Source organism: Mustela lutreola, chromosome 12 (genome assembly GCF_030435805.1).
Source record: "Mustela lutreola isolate mMusLut2 chromosome 12, mMusLut2.pri, whole genome shotgun sequence".
Lineage (NCBI taxonomy): Eukaryota > Metazoa > Chordata > Mammalia > Carnivora > Mustelidae > Mustela > Mustela lutreola.
In genome coordinates, this window is record NC_081301.1 from 9,737,389 (window position 1) to 9,760,495 (window position 23,107).

General features: G+C 41.4%; 1 protein-coding gene across 1 annotated transcript in view; it reads left to right on the forward strand.

Moving 5' to 3' along the window:
- The first annotated feature begins 778 nt into the window (after positions 1-778).
- Positions 779-23,107, forward strand: part of PPP6C (protein phosphatase 6 catalytic subunit) — a 36,374-nt gene continuing 14,045 nt past the window's right edge. Inside the window, exon 1 of the mRNA XM_059141672.1 lies at positions 779-987. Coding sequence (XP_058997655.1) covers positions 913-987 — 75 coding nt within the window. The 5' untranslated portion in view covers positions 779-912. The remainder of the gene's footprint in view (positions 988-23,107) is intronic.

Here is a 23,107-nt window from a genome sequence, read left to right on the forward strand (position 1 = left end):
AAATAGCTGCTAAAAGAACTACTGTTGAAGTTATACTTAGTGCCAAGTCCTGTTTTTCTGTTGTTTTTTTTCATTTGTTTTTGTTTTTCTTCACTGACGGTAGAACAAGAGACTCCCTGTGCTCATGAGACTCACACCGAAGCATATTTAAACCAGGTAGACCTATGTTCGGATCTCTGTTCCCCTGCCTAGTCCCTGTGAGTTATGGTTCAAGTTACTTAACCTCTCTGAACTTTGCTTTCCTATTAATTGTTATGAGGATTAAACGGAAAAACAGCATTTATATAGCATTTAGCCCAAGAAACCCGTAATGAGTGTTTCCCTCCCCTCCAGGGCTGCAAGACTGGTATCCCCATGTCTCTGCTACAGGTTTAGGCAAGGTTTTCACAAGGACTTTCAAAAGGTACAAATAGGTTAACTACGCCCAGGCTTACCCAATTTTTAACTGAAGAAGTATGGTGAGAGGATGCTTAAAAGCGTCTAAGTGAGAAACTAAGGAATGGCTAGGGTCATCTCCTTTTTTTTTTTTTTAATCAGAAAAGCCTCGGTGGACCCATTGAAGTTAAAGTATAAAGGAAGGGAAGGGGAGAAAAAGTGGGGCTAACTGGCCACAACTGCAAACTACAAATCCCAGTACTCCCCGCGGCAGAAAACTACGGGTCCCAGCCAGATTCATCGTGTGGACCCGGGGTGCCTCCAGGGACCCGCAGCCTGGTTCGGCTGGAGAGAGCGTAGGGCGTGCGGAGTCAGCGGGGAGAATCGGCTCAAATTTTACGCCGCTGCGCAGACGCCTCTCACGGGCCGGACGTGACGTAGGAAGAGTTCCGGCTTCGGCCTCCGCCGCTGCCGCCGCCGCCGCTACTAGAGCCGCCGCTGCTGCCGCCGACGCCGTCGGGGCTTGTTATTTCTAAAATGGCGCCCCTAGACTTGGACAAGTATGTGGAGATAGCGCGGCTGTGCAAGTACCTACCGGAGAACGACCTGAAGGTGAGCCCGGCCGGGGCGGGAGCGCTGCTTGCGGGGCTCGCCCCTTCCGGCAGTGGGGCGCCCGCCGGCCCGCCCTTCCTCTCTCCGCGGGACCCCCGCCAGCATCCCGCCCCGTCCGGTCCTGGCGGTGGGCCTAACGCGGGGCGAAGCGACCCGGTTCGACCTGGCGTCACGCGGAGAGCGGGGGGAGCCCGAGTCCCCCGAATGCTGTCCCGGTTCCCTCCGTGGGGATCCCGAGGGATGTCGCGGCCTCTGTCCCAGGGTTGCCCCTCCTGGCCTTCGGGCCACCCCAGGCTCTAAGCCCTGACAGCTTTGCGTGGAGGACTCCTCTCCGCTCACCCCGACCCGGGTCTCCTGGAGGCCGACCGAGGCCCAGCGGACAGTGCCCTCGGAGTGGGGTCATCCCCCAGAGGTGGTGACAGGAGCGCGCGGGGTGGCCGGCGTCTGACAGGAGATGCCGCCAGCTCCCGGAACGCGGCCCGGCTGCGTTTGGGTCCCTGCGGAAAGGGAAGACGGTGGGCCAGAGCGGTCTGGTAGGGATGTCAGAGAACGTCAGGTCGTCCCTCTTTCCGTACCCCTCGTCCCAGCCGCTTGTTGCGAGCGTTGGTTTAGTTCTGTTAATTCAGATAGGAACCCATTTTCCAGTGCGTTGTTGAGCTAATGTCAGTGGATAAAGTCGTAGGCCCTCAATACAAAAACTTTATGCCTCTTAAGTTGTTTCCTCGTAATCCCTTCTTTTATTTTATTTTATTTTTCAAAGATATTATTTATTTTATTTGAGAGAGAATGAAAGAGAAAGCACGAGGGGGAAGGGTCAGAGGGAGTAGCAGGCTACGCGCCAAGCAGGGACTCTAGGATCGTGACCTGAGCCGAAGGCCGTCGCTTAACCAACTGAGCCACCCATGCACCCCTCTTAAGTCCTTCTTAACTGAAGATTTCCTTTCTTGGTTTCCCAAAGGAGATGAGTTGTTCCTTGCTATTACCTAGCATGTGGGGGTAGAGGAATGAACGTAAGAGAGAAGGAATGTAAGTTTTTGGTAGGTTGCTTTTCTGAGAAGTGTTTTCATGCACAACGTTTAGGTGTCTGACAGTGTTCAGCGGTCAGTGCTAGTGCCTGTTTTACTTGTTCAGTTAACTTTGATTTACTGTGTGGTAAGTGGGTAAGCTGTTGATATTTTTTTCCCTCTAGTCTGTGGATGGAAAGCAATTTATTTTTGTAAATTCTTTTTCAAGGAAGGGATTACTGTTTTTTTTTTTTTTTTCTTTTGCTCTGTTTGTACAGGAAGTTGATATTTAACATCAGTCAACAAGTATGCAAAATGTCTAAGGTCACACCAGCTCTTATGGATGTAACTTAATTGTACTTAGATGTTAATTATATATGCTGTATGATAGGGGAGTCATTCTTGCACATTTTCCTCCTCTTTTTAATAAGATACTTTGATTAAAATGAGGACAAAGCCAATACTAGCAGTGTAGCTTTTATTTATGCCCATCTGAGTCCTTCTGACATTAGTTTTGTTTGTATGCACCGAGGATACAGCGAACATTGGGACCTAATTCATGGAAAACTAATCAGATGTCTTTTGGTGGCATTGTTCAATAGATCAAGTTGATTTTCTCATATCAGTGATTTGATGTGAAACTTTCTGTTTTTTAGCACAAGTAAAGCTGTCTTGAGCTTTGTGTTAATGAATAAAATGTTGCTTATTATTATAGTGTGTCTTGATATTAACTTGAGATTGGTTATATGATTTGGAATATAATCAGTTGGATTGGATTTTCTTTAGACCTCTTAGTTTGATAAACATTGGATTTTCTTCCCACCTTAAGGAAATAGAGGTATTAAACCATTTCATTTCCCTTTGCAACACTGTTGGGCTGTATGTAGTGTATATCTGTTTCTTTTTTTTCCCCCTGAATAAGTATTTATTTATTTTTATTAACATATAATGTATTATTTGGTTCAGGGGTACAGGTCTGTGAATCCTCAGTCTTACATAATTCACAGCACTCACCATAACACGTACCCTCCCCAGTGTCCATAACCAGCCACCCTGTTCCACCCTCCCAACCCTTAGTTTGTCTCCCTCCCCAGTGCCATCTAGTTTCATTTTTTCCCTTCCTGCCCCCCATGAGCCCCCCATCCTGCCTCTCAAATTCTTCTCATCAGAGAGATCATATGGTAGTTGTCTTTCTCTGATTGACTTATTTTGCTTAGCATAATACCCTCTAGTTCATCCCCATTGTTGCAAATGGCAGTATTTGATTTTTGATGGCTGCATAGTATTCCGTTGTTGGAGATCTGTTTTGTTTTGTTTTTCCAAAGATTTCATTTATTTATTTGACAGAGACCGTGAGAGAGGGAACACAAGCAGGGGGAGTGGGAGAGGGAGAAGCAGGCTCCCCGTTAAGCAGGGAACCTGTCGTGGGGCTTGATCCCAGGACTCTGGGATCATGACCCGAGCTGAAGGCAGAGGCTTTAACCCACTGAGCCACCCAGGCGCCCCCTATATCTGTTTGTTTGTTTGTTTGTTTCTTTTTTTTAAAGAGTTTTGTTTATTTATTTGACAGGCAGAGATCACAAGTAGGCAGAGAGGCAGGCAGAGAGAGAGGGAAGCAGGCTCCCTGCTGAGCAGAAAGCCCGATGTGGGACTCCATCCCAGGACCCTGGGATCATGACCTGAGCCGAAGGCAGAGGCTTTAACCCACTGAGCCACCCAGACGCCCCCCACCTATATCTGTTTCTTAATAAACCTTTTTTTTTTTTTTTTTTCCAGTCTTCTGGACAGGTAGTGGGCAAAAAGCAATTCTGATTTTTCCTCTTTAAGTAGAGGCTTTTCTTTGTCTTGGAAATGGTTTTATCAGATGAATTTAGTTGTGCTCTTCATGTCTGGTGTATTTTTAAAGAAATTTAATTTTGTTTCTACTTCTTGGCATAAAATAGAAACTAAAATTAGACAAGCCAAGAAAGTATTCCAGGAGCACCTTTTCTGAAGATTTTAGAGCCAAAATAAAAGATTAGAGGAAGAAAATTCATTGGAGCCCCTTAATGGTCATTATGGAAAAGATTTGTTCTGGTAGAAAAGATGATAGCAATATACCTGTGTTTTTAATTTGAGTAGAAGTTGGAGGTACTAAGTAATATGAGTGCATAGGGTGTTCTACATCTAATTTTGATTTCTCTATATCTAAATTGGAAGTGGTCAGATCATTAGTACTGGATTGAATCTGCATAAATGTTTGGTAGGAATAAAGATGAAATATATGAAAGTGAGTGGGCCAAAACATAACCTTTCTTAAAAATGAGCTCAGTGGTTCTCATCCACAGTAAAGATTTTAGAGAGGATCATAGGAGATAGAAATTCCTTATCTGGCCAAGTGGAAGAATGAATGATAAAAGGCAGGTGTATTGAATACTTAAGAATTTCAGTGGGGGAAGGGTTCTATAACTTGGGGATTGTTCAATCTCTTGGACAGTTCTTTTTTTTTTTTTTTTTTCTTGGATAGTTCTTAAAGGTGACATGTAGGTAAAGAAATTGCACAAGGAATTGTGCAGTTCCATAATAACCACTTTTATGAATTAATAGTTTAGGTAGTCTTTTTGGAACTCACTTTTATGTTTAGTCTGAGCCATTTCTGGGTTCTTCATATAAGGCTACTTGCACAGCAAAGTTGCATCTTGCTTGAAATGCCTCCATAAAGCTTCAAAAAATTCTCCTTTGCTTTTTTCCTGAGATTTAGTAAATAGCTTTTTATACATCCTCATTCCAGACTCTATCTGATTTTATAGATCCTCATCATACATAGTAGTCTTTATCCTTCCAGACTTGGAATCCTTTAGTCTAGTCTAGTCACTCACCTTAGTAGTGCTTGTTGCATTGATCATTCTGTTTACCCAGATTGTTTGTTTTTTGTTGTATCTTTTTCAGGTACCCTAGGGAAAACTGAAGACAATGTGACAGTAAGGGACATACTGTGGCATTGTATAGGCTAGAAGAGTGTTGTCAGTGTTTTCAGGACCCTTTCTGATAAAACCTTGCATTTTGTTTGTCTTTCAGGCAACAGAATCACATTCCTCTATGTCTTACGAAATAGTCTACAACAGTGCTGTCTGGTAGAAATAAAGTGCTCAGAAACATGAACCTTCAATGGCCACATTTTTAAAAAATAGAATAGAACAGTTGAAATTTAATAATATTTTATTTAACCCAATTGCAACTTGTATCAATATAAAATTATTAATGTAATATTTTCCCCTTTTTTGGGGTACTGTGTGAAATGTGTATATTTTACATTTATGACACATCCCAGTTTGGACTAGCCATATTTCAGGGGCTCAGCAGTTACATGTGGCTGTAGGTGTTTTGTTGGAAGGTGCACATCTCTAACAACTCACTAGTCCCTTTCTAGAATTTCAGAGTTAAGAGAGAATCAGAGTTCTTCTAGTTCCATGCCCTTCTTACTTTATTGAGGGTATACTGAGCTTCTTGGAGTGTATGATCTGCCTGAGGTCGTGCACCTAACCAATGAATTAAGTTGGAAAACTTCTTGTGCAGACTCTGTCTGATAAAGTTATTAGCTGTTTTTTTTTGAAGGATGACAAATAGCTTGCTTTTCTAGGCATATCTTCCACTCATGACTTTTCTTTCTACCTTCCATTCTAAGTACATTGGACGGTTCCCTTCTGACAACACTCCCTGTGCTTTTCTCTGTGTTTGTTTCTGCTCAGTCTGTTTCTATCACCTAGTTTTTTTTTTTTTTTAAATACTTACATAACACAAATTGTAAATCATTTAATACTCTGTGAGTTGGGTACTAATATTTGCCCCATTTTATAGATAAGTTACTGAAGCACAGTCGGATTATAAGTATCTTTCTATAGTTATACAGTTAGTAAGTGAAGAAGCTGGGATTCAAACCTAGGTAATCTGGGTCCAAGATTTATGTCTGTAACTATCATTTCTGTTTTTTCTTTTTCTTTTTCTTTTATTTTATTTTATTTTATTTATTTATTTTTTTTAATTTTTTTTTTAAGATTTTATTTATTTATTTGACAGAGAGAAATCACAAGTAGGCAGAGAGGCAGGCAGAGAGAGAGAGAGAGGAGGAAGCAGGCTCTCCGCTGAGCAGAGAACCCCATGCGGGACTCGATCCCCGGACCCTGAGATCATGACCTGAGCCGAAGGCAGCGGCTTAACCCACTGAGCCACCCAGGTGCCCCTCATTTCTGTTTTTTCTATACAGTACCCTCAATGTCCCTTTAGACTTATGCCTCAGATGCCACTTTCTCCATGCAGGGCTCCTGGATTCCCCAGTCAGAATTATTAGCAATGATTAGAATGTACTTAGCTGCTTACAGTTTTCAGAGTACCTTCATGTCCATACTGTTATTTACATAATACTTTTGTAAGGCAGAACAAATGCAGTGCAGGTCTTGAGGTTTATGTGGGTTTTGCCACAGCGACTCAATGGGAGTATATACCTGCATTATTTGCTATTAAAAATTTCCACTTTTGGGGCATCTAGGTGGTTTAGTTGGTTACACATCCGACTCTTTTTTTAAAAAATATTTTATTTATTTATTTGACAGACAGAGATCACAAGTAGGCAGAGAGGCAGGCAGAGAGAAAGGAGGAAGCAGACTCCCCATGGAGCAGAGAGCCTGACATGGGGCTCAATCCCAGGACTCTGGGATCATGACCTGAGCCGAAGGCAGAGGCTTTAACCCACTGAGCCACCTAGGCACCCCTAAACATCCAACTCTTGATCTCAGCTCAGGTCTTGATCTCAGCGTGGTGAGTTCAATCCCCAGGTTGGGCTCCATGCTAGGCTTAGAGCCTACTTTAAAAAAAAAAAAAAAAATTCCCACTTTTTTTTTCCCCTATACTGACCTTTGTCCCATAACTCCATTTACCTTATTGCTCCATTTTACCCTTCTCTGTTGTATGATAGCAAATATGTCTGTATCCACATTAGATTACAAGCTTCTAGAAGGCCAGGATCATATTTGTTTATTTTTGTGTTCTCCATAGTCTTAGAACACTGTCTTGTAGGTGATAGACAAACAGTTAAGGTTTGTTGAATCTCATTGTATACTGTTCTACAACAGACATTTTTCAGATGTCTCCTTGTGTCAAGTACTGTTCCCTGTGGGTGCTAGAGATAGAATCCGATACTTCCCTATGAGGGGCTCTCAATATAGTAAAGGAGATAGAGAGGTAAACAAATGATTGTTGCGTGGTATGTTAGGTGCTATAATAGAGGGCTCTTCAGGATATTGGGGAACGTATTCAAAGCAGCATCTAACTGGAACTGGGACGATTTCAGCAAGGAGGAGCAGTGAGAGGGTAAGAGTGTGTTCGGGTAGACGAAACAGGAAGGAAAAGGATTTGCTAGCAGAACAAATCCCATATGCAATGGTACAGCTTAATTTGAAAGAACATGGCTGATTCAGGGAACTTGAAGTAGTTTAGTGTGGCTGGAGGTGGTGCTGGGAAGGCCGGGAGAGGCCAAATTGTGGAAGACTAGACAAACTTCGATTTTTATCTTTCAGGTAGTATATAGAGAGATGCTGAAATGCTTTTATATTTTAGGGAAAAACAAATCATGCTGTGACTTTGGGATGTTGTTTAAATGTACCTACTTGAGTGCCTGGGTGGCTCAGTGGGTTAAGCATCTGCCTTCAGCTTGGGTCGTGATCTCAGGGTCCTGGGATCAGGACCCATGTTGGGCTCCTGGCTTGGTGAGGAGTCTGCTTCTGTCTCTTCCTTTTCCCCTTCCCCCACTTGTGCACTCTCTCTCTCAAACAAATAAAATAAAATCTTAAAAAAATGTAGCTAACTAAAAAGAAAAGTAGATTCAAAGAAAACTATTACAGGGATACACTGTTGTATGTGGTAGGAATATGACAAAAATCATAAAGATGGTATCTGCGTAAAGTTTTGGAAACACTGCCATAGACAGAGGAGTGCTCTTGAGAAATTTTTAAGGAGGACTGTGATAGTAGATTTTAGAAATATGGTTCTGGCAGCATTTGTGGACCATGGTTTGGAATGGGCAAAAATGTCATAGAAGCAGTAGGGCAGGTGACATGGGAATTTAAAGTAGGGCAGTGACAAATGATTGCAGTGTTTAAAAGGAGATGGGGACTCCTGGCTGGCTCAGTTAGGAAAGCATGCCTCTGGATCTCTGGGTTATGAGTTCAAGTACCACACTGGGTGTACAGTTTTACTAAAACACACACACACCCACACATACCCAAAACTTTACAAGTAGATGGAGAAGGTGTACTAGGACCTGTTGACGTGTTAGGTCTAGGTTATGAGGAAGAGAGAGGAGTTCAGTGTAATCTGTTTCCGGCATAGATTACTTAGTAAATACTGTAGCTAAATTAAAGAATGCAAGGGAGTTTGGTTTGGGCTGTACTGAGTTTGAGATGCTGCCAAGTGAAGATATTGAGGTAGAGATGTCCAGATTATCTGTTGGATTCACAAGCTGGTTAGGTAACAAATACTTTTTTTTTTTTTTATTTTAAGATTTTATTTATTTTATTTGACAGAGAGAGAGATCACAGGTAGGCAGAGAGGCAGGCAGAGACAGAGGGGGAAGCAGGCTCCCTGCTGAGCAGAGGGCCCGATGCAGGGCTCGATCCCAGGACACCGAGATCATGACCTGAGCCGAAGGCAGCGGCTTAATCCACTGAGCCACCCAGGCGCCCCAATACTTTTTGATTGTCAAATGTGCTCTAGACGCCAGTAGCTCTAATAGTAGTAAACTCAGAAGAAAGGTCTATACCATTGATTCTCAGCTGGGGTGATTTTGCCTCTGAGAAGATCCTTGGCAGTGCCTGGAGACAGTTTTGATAGTCACAGCCAGGGAGTTGCTATGGGTGTGTAGTGGGTATAGAGGCCAGGGGTGCTAAACATCCTGTAACAGATTGGACAGCAGCCCCCCACAAGAAAGAATTATTGGTAGTGCCATGGCTGAGAAACTCTGGCTTAGACTAAAGATACGGATGTTTTCTTCTAGATTGCAAGGGTGTGAATATTATTATCATCTTGGATTCCAGCTTCTTATTCTCAGTGATTTGTATTATAGTAGAAATTCTATACAAAGTCTATGTAAAAAATACTTTTAGATAGATTTTTATTTATTAAACCAAGAGATTTTATGAATACTAGTATGTCAAAGTAAATAAAGGAAATGGTATGTTTTAGCTAGCAGGGTCAGCTAAACAAAGAATCACAAAAATTTAAAACTCGGTGAATTTGAGGAGCAGGAGGGGACACAGAGACAGGAGCAGAGAATAGAATGGAACCCTGAGTATCTTGAAGAAAAGGTAGAGAAGGGAAATGGGGTCTTCTAAGACCCTTCTAAGAAGGGTCTTATTTGTTCAAGAATTAGGAACTAATTGGGCATTATGGGGAGAGATGGGTATAGTTTGCCTTAAAGTTGGGTAAGATTGAGAATCTTGCCTCAAGATTGATGATTTTGGAGCAGTAAGAGAAACCACGCTTCTTACCAACTAAGCAGTAGAACAAAGCTATGAAGGGCTTTGGAATAGAGGACCATGTGTCTTCTCTCATGGCAAGGTTAGGCTCTTTGAGGCCAGTGTGTGTGTAGTTGGCTGACTTATATAGAATTTGCATTTGAGATTTCGTGGACTTATTTTTGTGTGTGCTTGGTTTGGATGTGTAAGCTACTGCTGAACTGGAGAGATGAGAGGCAATAGCTTTGGCTTAGAGACTCGACTCTCTAAATCTTCAGTTGGGACTGCATGGCAGTGACAGGAGACAGTTGTTACTTAAGGTAGTGTGCATGGTCTCAGATTGAAGATGCTGCTTAAGTAGTTTACATGTGTTCCCTAGACACTTACCAGCTTTTGAGATTGGCAAGGTTTCACAGTAACGTTCTTGAGTTTATGGTGTACTGTTACTTTGAGGTCAACACTGGGGGATATGGGCCGGTCAGCAGGGGTGACTTGCAGTTCAAGGGATATTATGGGCTAGGAAAGCCAGACATAAGTGGGTGCAAATTCTAGCACATTCGCATATGGGAATCATGGAGTCCCTCGGGAATCTGTGCTGTGATTAGTTTCAAAAACGTTAATTTGTTCCAGAAAGGATATAGAGTGGTTTACAAAGGTGTATTCAATATAGCAAGATAAATTACATACAGAATAAGTAAGAAAAATGAGACAAAGAGAGTGTAAAGATAGAATACCAAGATGGAGCGGTAAAAGAATTGTATGTAAGATAGAAGCTGTGATGGCCAGATTACTTCTTTGAGATTAAGCCCTGAGCTTTCAGGGAGTCTACTGAAAGATAGAAACTAATCAGCTAAAAAATTCACCAAGTCTAAAAGGTAACAAACTCAAGCTGCTCAGGAAATCACATGTATCCATGATAGAGGGAGCAGAGATGTTCCTCCCCTGGGTCCTCCTTGAAGATGACTGTATAACAACAGCACCCTGTGCATCTTATTTATTGTCTACACGATGACAAGCTCTGTTCCCACAATGCCCCTTACCACAGGTGGATGGCACGACATTAAAGTGTAATTTGGGGAAAAAGCAGTTGGGAAAGGAGGGCAGTATAATGCAGGGTGATGACAGGTCTCCCTGAAGGACAGTTTGGCTTATTTCAGGGTGGAGTTTATAGTAGGTTGGCTTCTTTCTTTTCTTTTCTTTCTTTCTTTTTTTTTTTTTTTTAAGATTTTATTTATTCATTTGACATAGAGAGGGAGAGAGAGAGAGAGAAAAGAGAGCATGCACAAGCAGGGAGAGGAGTAGGGAGAGGCAGGTTCCCTGCTCTGTGGGAGCTCAATCCCAGGACCCTGGGATCATGACCCAAGCCAAAGTCAGATGCTTAACCTACTGAGCCACCCAGGTGCTCCTAAGATTTTATTTTTAAGTAATCTCTGTGCCCGTTTTGGGTCTTGAATTTAGAACCCTGAGATCAAGAGTCACATGCTCTACCAGCTGAACCAGCCAGGTGCCCCTATTTATTTATTTTTTAATTTTTTAATTAAGAAATTTGGGGGGGACCCTGGTTGGCTTAGTCATAAAGTGTCTGCTTTCAGCTCAAGTCATGATCCCAGGGTCCTGAGATCGAGCTCCGCATTGGGGGTCCCTGCTCAGCGGGAACCCTGCTTGCTGCTCCCTGTCTCACTCCCCCTGTTGTGTTTCCTCTCTCGCTGTGTCTCTCTCTGTCAAATAAATAAATAAAATTAAAAAAAAAAATTTTTTTTTTTTAAAGTAAGGTCTTTGCCCAATGTGGGGCTTGAACTCAGGACCCTGAGATTAAGGAGTCACATGCTCTACATACAGAGCCAGCGAGGCACCCCTAAAATCAACTTTTTTTTTTTTTTAAGATTTTATTTATTCATTTAACACAGAGAGATCACAAGTAGGCAGAGAGGGAGGCAGAGAGAGAGAGAGGAGGAAGCAGGCTCCCCGCGGAGCAGAGAACCCGATACGGGACTCGATCCCAGGACCCCGAGATCATGACCTGAGCCGAAGGCAGCGGCTTAACCCACTGAGCCACCCAGGCGCCCTAAAATCAACTTTTTTTTTTTTTTTTTAAAGATTTTATTTATTTATTTGACAGAGAGAAATCACAAGTAGTTGGAGAGGCAGGCAGAGAGAGAGAGAGGAGGAAGCAGGCTCCCTGCTGAGCAGAGAGCCCCATGCGGGACTTGATCCCAGGACCCTGAGATCATGACCTGAGCCGAAGGCAGCGGCTTAACCCACAGGCGCCCTAAAATCAACTTTTAAAGAGGTGCGTGAGTGGCTCAGTTTTTTAAGTGTCCGATTCTTGATTTTGGCTCCTGTCATAATCTTGGGGTCATGAGATTAAGCCCTGCATTAGGTTCTGTGCACTCAGCACGGAGTTTGCTTGAGATTTTTTATGTCACTTCCTCTGCCCCTCTGCTCTGCTTTCTCTAAATTTAAAAAAAAAAAAAAAACTTTTTAAAAATTAAGAAAGATTGGGTGCCTGGGTGGCTCAGTGGGTTAAGCCGCTGCCTTTGGCTCAGGTCATGATCTCAGAGTCCTGGGATCGAGTCCCGCATCGGGCTCTCTGCTCAGCAGGGAGCCTGCTTCCTCCTCTCTCTCTCTGCCTGCCTCTCTGCCTACTTGTGATCTCTGTCTGTCAAATAAATAAATAAAATCTTAAAAAAAAAATTAAGAAAGATTAGCTCTTAAAAGTGTACAGTTCAGTGGGTTTTAGAATATTTAGAGTTGTGCAACTATCATCTTAATCAGTGTTTGAACATTTTTTTTTACCCCAAAGAGAAATTCCGTAACTGTTAGCCAGGAGCTCCCCTGTTCCCCCTTATCCTAAGCCTGAGGCATAGGCAATCACTAATCTACTTTCTATGTCTATGGATTTGCCCATACTGAGTGTTCTAAGTTGAATTATATAGCATGTGGCCTTTTGTGACTGGTATAACGTTCTCAAGCCTCATCTACTTTGTAGCATGTACCATTACTTCATTTTGTTCTTTGGTTCAGTGATATTCCATTGTATGGATGTACCACATTTTGTTAATCCATTCACCTGTGGATGGACACTTGGGTTGTTTCTACTTTTTGGCTATTGTGAATAATACTGTAATAATATTGGTGTAAAGGTATCTGTTTGAGTCCCTGATTTCAATTTCTTTTGGCTCTATACGTAGGTGTGGTGGTCCTGGGCATGTGCTAATTCTCTTTAGCGTTTTGAAGAACTGCCAGACTGTTCTCCATAGAGGCTATCCCATTTTATATTCCTATCAGCAATGTGTGAGGATTCCTGTTCTTGCTAGCACTTGCTGTATTTCATTTTTATTTTTATTTATTTATTAAGATTTTATTTATTTATTTGACAGGGAGAGAGAGACATAGAGAGGGAACACAAGCAGGGGGAGTGGGAGAGGGAGAAGCTGGCTTCCCACTGAGCAGGGAGCCTGACATGGGACTCCATCCCAGGACCCCAGAATCATGACCTGAGCCAAAGGCAGATGCCCAATGAGTGAGCCACCCAGGCGCCCCTATATTTCATTTTTTAAAACTTGTGGTCACCCCAGTGTGTGTGAAGTGTTATCCCATTGTGGTTTTGATTTACATTTATTTCCCTAATGACTAATGATACTAAACATTTTTTAATGTGTTTATTGGCTATTTGTATATTTTCTTGGGAAATATGCCTGTTAAGTCTTTTGCCCATTTTTTTTTTTTTTTAAAGATTTTATTTATTTATTTGACAGAGAGAAATCACAAGTAGATGGAGAGGCAGGCAGAGAGAGAGAGAGAGGGAAGCAGGCTCCCTGCTGAGCAGAGAGCCCAATGCGGGGCTCGATCCCAGGACCCTGAGATCATGACCTGAGCCAAAGGCAGCGGCTTAACCCACTGAGCCACCCAGGCGCCCCTCATTTTTTTTTTTTTTAGAGTTATTTATTTGAGAGAGAGAGTGAGTGTGTATGGATGAGGGGAGGGGCAGAGGGATAAGGAGAGAGAAAATCCTAAGGAGACTATTTTCTTCCACAAAGAATAAATGTTTTTCATGCTTTTTTAAAAAGTAAAAGAAACAGGGATGCCTGCGTGACTGAGTTGGTTAAACGGCTGCCTTTGGCTTGGGTCATGATCTTAGGGACCTGGGATCGAGTCCCACATCAGGGTCCTTGCTCAGTGGGGAGCCTGCTTCTTCCTTTACCTCTGCCTGCCGCTTCCCTGCTTGTGCTCACTCTCTTTGACAAATAAATAAAATCTTGAAAAATAATAATTAAAAAGTAAAAGAAACAAAGATGAAAGTGGAATTCCTTTGGTTTGACATCTCCAGCAGCTGCTATTGTGTGTAGGCTTGGTGTATATCCTTCTTGGTCATGTTTTATAATTCAGTGTACACATATATGTAATAGGCTGAGTATATAACCCTGTGTGTGTATGTATAAAACTCTACCAGAGCACTTTGCATGCACTCTCTTATTTAATCCTTAGAATCTCCAGGTATGTATCTCTATTTTGTGGATGAGGAAACTAAGACAGAGAAAGATCAAGTAACTTGCTCAGGGATATACAGCTGAGGTAACAGTAAACTAAGTAATAGGTAAGAGGTAGAGCTCATATTTGACCTCTTATCTTTTTGGACTTAGAAGGCTGTGCTCTTAACCTCTGAATTATACCATGGTATTAATTGGTATGCTCTGTTTCTTAGCGTATAAAATATTCTGGGAATGGTACTTGTTGATTAGGAATAAAAAAGTATTCCCTCTCAGCTCCACTCTGTTTCTCCAAAATTTGACCTTTTAGGAGCATTGAACATAGTTGATTACTCCTCATTTTCTTTTTTGCCCATGCCTCTCGATCACTCCTCTTTTTTTTTTTTTTTTTTTTTTAAAGATTTTATTTATTTATTTGAGAGAGTGAGAGAGAGCATGAGTGGGGTTAGGGGCAGAGGGAGAAGAGCTTCCCTGCAGAGCAGGGAGCCTGACACAGGGCTCTATCCCAGGACTCTGGGATCAGGACTTGAGCCAAAGGCAGATGCTTAACTGACTGAGCCATCTAGGTGCCCTGATCACATCTCTTTTGAAACATTTTCTTCACTGGATTTCCAGGATACCACATGCTCATGGTTGCTTTTCTGTCTCACCAAGCTATCTCTTTTGCTTGTTCTTCCTCTTTTCCCTAACTTCTAAATATTGATGTATCTTACAGATCATTTCTTGATCTTAATTCGTTCCTTTCTTTGTAGATACCACTATAGTTATCTCTTCTAGTCTCATGTATGTATATATGTATGTATGTGTGTGTGTATGTATATCCTGACAGTCTCTAAATTGGTCTATCTGGCTCAGACCCTTTTCCTTGAATTTGGGACTCATTTGATCACTTATTTACAGCACATACGGGGCTCTTAGAAGTCGGGTAGGCATCTGAGACTTACTGTGTCAAAATCAGATTCTGACAGCCAAACAGTGAAAATCACCCAAATGGGTAGCAACTAGTGAATGGATAAGTAAAATGTGATAGATACATACAGTGGAATATTATTTATTTAGAAAAAAGAACAAAGTAATAAAATGTTTCAATACAGAAAAGCATTTTCATTACATATAACAAAAATCATTATATTAAGTGAAAGAAACCAGTCACAAAAGGCCATATATGCATATGTCCAGAGTGGACAAAGCCATAGAGACTAAGTAAATAAGTGATTGCCTACGGCTGTGGCGTGAGTTATAGGAGGAGACTACCAATGCATACATAGCTTTTTGAGGGATGATCAAAGTGTTCTTTTTTTTATTATTATTAATTTGTAGCTTTGAGGCATTTTATTATAAAAAACTGACATTCATGTACATAAACAATAAACTTAAAATTCATCACATATTTATTTCATCACATATTTATTTCACTTTTGAGCTTGGCCTTCTAGTAAATCTTTAGCTTTATTGATTTTGGCTGCTACGTAAGGAGATTCTCCCTTGTCTGGGTGATTTAAAAACACAATTCATCAGTGAGCAACTCTTATTTATTCCTTTATTGGCAGTAGTATGCCTAGTATTTTTTTTTTAAGTTTTTAAAAAAATTTATTTATTTGACAGGCAGAGATCACAAGTAGGCAGAGAGGCAGGCAGAGAGAGAGGAGGAAGCAAGCTCACTGCCAAGCAGAGAGCCCGATGTGGGTCTCTATCCCAGGACCTGGGATCATGACCTGAGCCGAAGGCAGAGGCTTTAACCCACTGAGCCACTTAGGCACCCCATAGTATGCCTAGTATTAATGCTGCTTCTTGTTTTGTCATTTTGGGTTCCAATCCACTTCTGTAAGCCACCACTGAAGGCAGATTTTGGTAGACATTGAAAAACTTGTTTGACTTGAGGCTCCATGTTTCATGGTTTGCAAAACATAATATCCTGCAAATCCTACAGCAACAATGGTCAGTCCAGCTGCTACCATTGTATTGGCCATGGCTCTGGCTCAGTTCCCTTCCTTCACCAAGAGCAGGGTTCATCCCAGCTCAAAGACCTCAGCCACCAATTCCTACGCCTCTACCAGGCAGTGATACAGCCGCCACCAGCAAGCACTGAAAATTTTCTAATATTAATTATGATGATGGTTTCTGAAAATCAAGCATGTGAAGAAAACAACTGAATCTTGCACTTTATTATTTTTTTAAAAGAACTAAAATCAAAACCATCTGCTTATGCAAGAAATCATTGATAAGCTGGACTTCATTAAAATTAAAAACTTTTGCTCTGTAAACGTAAAAATAAGGAAGAATGTAAGAATAATGTAGGAATAAGAATAAGAATAAGGAAGAATGTAAGGATAGGAATGTCAAGGGACGCCTGGGTGGCTCAGTTGGTTGGACGACTGCCTTCGGCTCAGGTCATGATCCTGGAGTCCCGGGATCGAGTCCCGCATCGGGCTCCCAGCTCCATGGAGAGTCTGCTTCTCTCTCTGACCTTCTCCTCACTCATGCTCTCTCTCACTGTCTCTCTCTCAAATAAATAAATAAAATCTTTAAAAAAAAAAAAAAAAAAGGATAGGAATGTCAAGAATAAGGAAAAATGTAAGAATAAGAATAAGGAGAATAAGAAGACAAGCCACACACTGGAAAAAATGTTTGCAAAAGACGTATGTGATAGGGACTTTTATCCATAATATGCAAAGAACTCTTAAAAATCAGCAATAAGAAAACAAACTGCTCCTTTAAGAAATGGGCCAAAGACCTGAGCAGACACCTCACTGAAGAAGATCAACACGTGGCGAGCCTATGAAAAGGTGCTCCTCATCATACATCACTAGGGAAATAAATGCAAATTAAAACAATGTTATAAACAGCCAGAATTCGGAACACTCATATCACCAAATGTTCCCAAAGTTGGGGAGCAAAAGGAGCTCTCATTCATGCTTGATGGGAATGCAAAATACAAAGTACAGCCACTTTGGAAGATTGTTTGGCAGTTTCTTGCCAAGCTCTTAGTATACAGTCTAGTAGTCATGCTCCTTGTTGTTTACCAAAATTAATTGAAAACTTGTGTTCATCCAAAAACCTATTCATGGATGTTTACGGGAGCATTATTCATAACTGCTAAAATTGGGAACCAACCAACTTGTCCTTCAGTAGGTGAATGGATAAATAAACTGGTACATCAAGACAATGGACTATTATTTAGCACTAAAAAGAAAAGAGCTATCAAGCCATTAAAAAACATGAAAGGACCTTAAGTGGTTATCTTTAAGTGAAAGAAGTGAATCTGAAGAGTCTACTTGTATATGATTTAAACTGTATGACCTTCTGGAAAAGGCAAAACTATGATGACAGTAATAAGATCACTGGTTTCCAGGGTTTGGGGGAGGGAAGGATGCATAGATAAAGCACAGAGGATTTTTAGGGCAGTGAAACTATTCTGTATGGTACTATAATTCTGTATACATGTCATTATACATTTGTCCAAACCCACAGAATGTACAACACCACAGGTGAACCCTAACTGAAACTATAGACTCCACATAATACTGATGGATCAGTGTAGTTCATCAGTAACAAGTGTACCACTCTGATGGGGAATGTTGATAGTGGGAGAGGCTGTATGTATGTATGTATGTGTTCGTGAGCAGCACATAAATGGGAATTCCCTGTATCTTCTCAATTTTACTGTGAACCCAAAACTGCTCTATTTCTTTTTTTTTTTTTTTTTAAGATTTTATTTATTTCTTTGACAGACAGAGATCACAAGCAGGCAGAGAGGCAGGCAGAGAGAGAGAAGGGGGAAGCAGGCTCCCCGCTGAGCAGAGAGCCCGATGCGGGGCTCAGTCCCAGGACCCTGGGATCATGACCTGAGCTGAAGGCAGAGGCTTTAACCCACTGAGCCACCCAGGCGCCCCCCAAAACTGCTCTAAAAAATATAAATTCTAAGAGAAAATTACAGTAAGAAAGTCTTTCCTTAGAGTCTTAACTATCAATAATGACTATTAACACCCTTGCAGATACTTAAGCCAAAATAATTTTTTAAAGATTATTTATTGGGGCGCTAGGGTGGTTCAGTTGCCTCTGACTTTGGCTCAGGTCATGATCCCAGTGTCCTGGGAATGAGCCCCATGTGGGGCTCTCTGCTCAGCAGGGGGCCTGCTTCTCCCTCTCTTTCTGCCTGCCTCTCTGCTTGCTTATGTGCGTGCTCTCTCTTTCTGTCCCAGGCAAATACATTAAAATCTTTATTTTAGGATTGAGGATTGATTTATTTCTGGTGTGAGAGAGTGCACACCAGTGGGGGGAGGAGCAGAGGGAGAGAATCTTCAAGAAGACTCCCTATTGAGCACAAAGCCCAACGTAGGCTTAATCTCTCTACCCCTGAGATCCTGACCTGAGCCAAAACCAAGAACTGGACGCTTAACTGCCACCCAGGCACCCCTTAAGCCAAAAACATTGAGTCACCCTTGATTCCTTTCTTTCAATGCTTTCTTTCCAATTGTTCTCAAATCTAGTGGATGCTGCATTCAGAAAACATCTGGAATCTGTTCACTTGTGGCCAGCTCCTACTTTTATGATGCTGATCAAAGCCAGTATTAACTTTTACCTAGATTATTTGTAGAAGCTCTCATAAGTGGTGTTCCTGCTTCTGCCTTTATCTCTTTCCAATCCCTAAATTCATCACAGCCCATAAAAATAGCGGATGTAAGATCATAATCACTCCTCCGCTTAGGGCCTCCCAATGGCTTCCTGTTAAAAGCCAGGTCCTTATATTTACCCCCAAGGACCTAAAAATGTTTTGTGGTGCTCTCCTGTTTTTTTTTTTTTTTTCTTTTTTTAAATTCAATCCACTAAGCACTCCAGCTTTGATGTTTCTCAGACAACAAGCATGCTTTCATCTAAGCAGTTTGTACTTACTGTTCTCACTGGCTGCAGTGCTGTTCCCCCAAAACCTTACCTTTTTCTGATTTTTGCTCAAAAGTCACTTTATCAGTAAGGCTTCTGTGCTCACCTTATTTAAGATACCAGTACCACCTCCCGCCTCTGCCACTATTTACTCTTGTTACAGTGCTTCCTTTTTCTCCATTCCTCTTGCCACTATCTGAAAAAGTAGTATGAACATATATTTTATTTATTTATTTTCTCTACCTCTCCTCATTAGAGCGTAAGCCTCTGGAGAGCAGGTCTTTTAGTCTGTTTGGTCATTACTATTTATTTACTTTGTTTCTAGAATTACTGGTATCATACTAGGCTCTCAATAAAAACTTGTTGTGTTGAACAACTAAATATTCAAGATAGTATAGTGAAAAAAGGTAGGTAACCTGGATTCCAGATCTGTTGTTACTAAGATTAAGTAGTTTAGTGACTGAGTACTTGTGGGTCTCAGTCTTACCTTCTGGGTCAAGTGAAAGATTTGACATAGGTGGTTTTTAATGAAGTGAGATAATAGAAATATATGTATTGGTTCTGCCCCCAGTTCCTAGCACAGAAACCCTTATAGTTTCTTGGGCAATAGGAGTGCCTTGTTCTAAAGGGATGGCTCTGGGTCAGCTCCCCGATGGCTCCTGGGTATAGGCTAATCACTGGAAAAACCAAATCATGATTAGAAGCTTGGCATTTTCAGGGGCACCTGGGTGGCTCAGTGGGTTAAAGCCTCTGCCTTTGGCTCAGGTCATGATCCCAGGGTCCTGGGATCGAGCCCCGCATTGGGCTCTCTGCTCAGCGGGGAGCCTGCTTTCTCTTCTCTCTCTCTGCCTGCCTCTCTGCCTACTTGTGATCTCTCTGTCAAATAAGTAAATAAAAAAATCTTAAAAAAAAAAAAAAAAAAGAAACTTGGCATTTTCAGTCCTGTCCCCAATTGTTTTCAAATAGGAGAAGGGCTGAAAATGGGGTTAATAGTGGGAGCTTCCATAAAATCTCTGAAATATGGGGTTCAGAGAGCTTCCGTCTGAATGTTCATTTGTATCCTTTGTCATGTTCTTTTTTTTTTTTTTTTTTTAAAGATTTTATTTATTTATTTGCCTACTTGTGATCTCTGTCTGTCAGAGAGGCAGACAAGAGAGAGGAAGGGAAGCAGGCTCCCAGCGGAGCAGAGAGCCCGATGCGATGTGGGGCTTGATCCCAGGTCCCTGGGATCATGACCTGAGCCAAAGGCAGAGGCTTTAACCCACTAAGCCACCCAGGTGCCCCCTTTGTCATGTTCTTTAATAAACTGGTAAATACATAGATGTTTTCCTGAGTTCTGTGAGCTGCTCTAGCAAATTAGACCCAAGGAGGAGGTCTTTGTAACCTGCATAACCTTTGATCTATATAGCTGGTTGGTTAGAAGCCTAGGTGATAACTTGAGCTTTTAACTGATACCTGGAGAGAGAGAGAAAATGTGTGTGTGTGTGTGTGTGTGTGTGTGTGTGTGTTTGGTGGGGTGAGGTGGCGCAGCCTGCTTGTGGGATATGATGTTATCTCTGTGTGGATAGTGTCAGAATTGAGTTAAATTGTTGGACAACCAGCTGCTGTCACAAAGAATTGCTTGTTGTGGGGAAAAAACCTCTACACATTTGGTGACCAGAAATGTGAGTGTTTTGAGTGACTAGAAGCACACACTAGGGAAGAACTGGGTTTTTCCCTCCATAGGAAAGAAAAACTGAATTTTTTTCTTCTACAAATGTAAACCAGAATTTTTAAACTGAAGCAACCTTGAGAAAGCATCTTTCATTATAAAGTTAAGGCTTTCAGTTCAGAAACATTGTTTCACTCACTGGTATCTGTTCCTATTATGGATTATTGGCAGGACTAAGTCTTGTTTGGTGAAGCGTTTGAGTGTTGTGGGAAATTCAGCACAAGAAGGAGCTAGCTGCTCAGGGGCCCTAAGCTAGAAGTAGACTCCAGGCCAGAAGAAATATCTTGCCTTTGAGGTTCTATTTGAAGATGAGGAACTTATCCTAGGAATAAGAATAAACCATTTTATTTTGAAAAATTCCAAGCAGCTCTATTTCCCCTCATTTTCTTTTGAGGGGCTTCCACTACCCACCCCCTATTCCCCCGGGATCATCTGTCATTGTGAGTTTTTTCTTGTGCTTGGCTCTATGTAAAGTAGCTGTTGCTGTTAAAAGTGTGTCTCTTATATGTTTAGTTAAACTGTAGCATTTATATTTTTATCTTTTTAGATTTTATTTTCTAAAGTAATCTCTACACCCAATGTGAGGCTCAAACCTATAACCCCAGGTTTGAGAGTTGCGTGCTCTACCAACTGAGCCAGCCAGATGTCCCTAGCATTTAGATTTCTTCACTTTTTCTTAAGGCTTTATTTATTTGAGAGAGAGATAGAGAGTGAAAGAGCATGTGTGCATGTGTTGGGAAGGAGCAGAGGGGAGAGGGACAAGCAGACTCCGTACTGAGCATGGAGTATGGAGCCTGACTCAGGGCTTGGGGCTTGATCTCATAACCTTGAGATCACGACCTGAGGTGAAACCAAGAGTTGGAGGCTCAACCAACTTAAATTTCTTAATAATTTCATTATGCTTGTGTAGTTGGTTGGTTGGTTGTTTGTTTTAAGTAAGCTCTCCATCCAATGTAGGGCTTAAACTCATAATGCTGATGAACTAGCAAGGTACCCCTTCTTAATTAATTAATTTTTATTTTTTAATGTTTTTAATGCTTGCATAGTTCAGTTTCTCTTTTCTTAGCAGACCTACCATAAAACCAAGTAGGGCCTCTGACTATACTATAAATTGGTCTCAGATGGAAGGTAGGTTCTCCCCCAGTTCTCCATGCTTAGCAAGACTATACACTTCCTTCTCCACTGCTCTGTCGTGAGAATCATTTTCCTTCTATGAAATCTTTTTTTTTTTTTAAAGATTTTATTTATTTATTTGACAGAGATCACAAGCAGGCAGAGAGAGAAAGAGAGGAGGAAGCAGGCTCCCCGCCGAGCAGAGAGCCCCATGCGGGGCTTGATCCCAGGATGCTGGGATCATGACTTGAGCCAAAGGCAGAGGCTTTAACCCACTAAGCCACCCAGGCACCCCATCTATGAAATCTTTTGATATGAGTGTTGTCAGAGAACAAATACTTTTAAATACAAACAGTTCTTTTTAAAAAGTTGGGTGACTCCTCAATTTTAGGTTTACATTTTGTAATTATTTAATTTTAATCTTTTAATTTTAAGATAATTATTTGTAATTGTAAAAAGTAATACTGAGAGATCCCACATACCCTTCACTTAGTTTTCCCTAGTAGTAAGGTCGTATAGAACTATAGGATATTGTTGTTGATACAACCCATGATCTTGTTCAGATTTCTCGTTTTACTTGTACTCTGTGTGTGTGTGTGTGTGTATGTGTGTGTGTGTTTATTTCTCTGAGATTTTATTACATATGTAGTTTAAAAATTTTTTTTTTTTAATTTAAAGATTTTATTTATTTATTTGACAGGGAGACAGAGAGAGAAAGCACAAGCAGGGGTAGTGGGAGAAGGAGAAGCAGGCTCCCTGCCAAGCAGAGAGGCTGACTTGGGGCTCGATCCTAGAACCCTGGGATCATGACCTGAGCCGAAGGCAGACACTAAATGACTGAGCCACCCAGGCACCCCTATTACATCTGTAGTTTTAAGTATCCAACACCATATTTAATATACTTCCATTACCACAAGGATTCCTCATTTTGTCCTTTCATAACCATACCCACTTCCTTTCTGCTGCTCCTAATTTCTGAACCCCTGATGACCACTAAGCTGATCTCCATTTCTATAAATTTGTTATTTTAAGCGTGTTATATAAATGGAATCATATAGTATGTAATCTTTTGGGATAGGTTTTTTTTCTCACTCAGCATGTATCTCTTGAGATTCATCCAGGTGTCAATAGTTTCTTGTTATTACTGAATAGTATTCCATGGAATAGATACAGCACAACTTGTTTAACTCTTCACTTATTGAAGGATACTGATTTATTTCCAGTTTCTGGCTATTATAAATTAAGCTTTGAACATAAATTTTCATTGGTGAGTCCAGTTGCTAGGTCGTATGGTAAATACATGGTTTGCAACTTACTGTATTTACTTATTTTTTTAAAAGATTCATTAGTTCATTTAAGTGGTGGGGGGAAGAGGGCAGAGGGAGAAGGAGAGAGAAATCCAGGCAGACTCCTTGCTGAGTGTAGAGCCTGCTG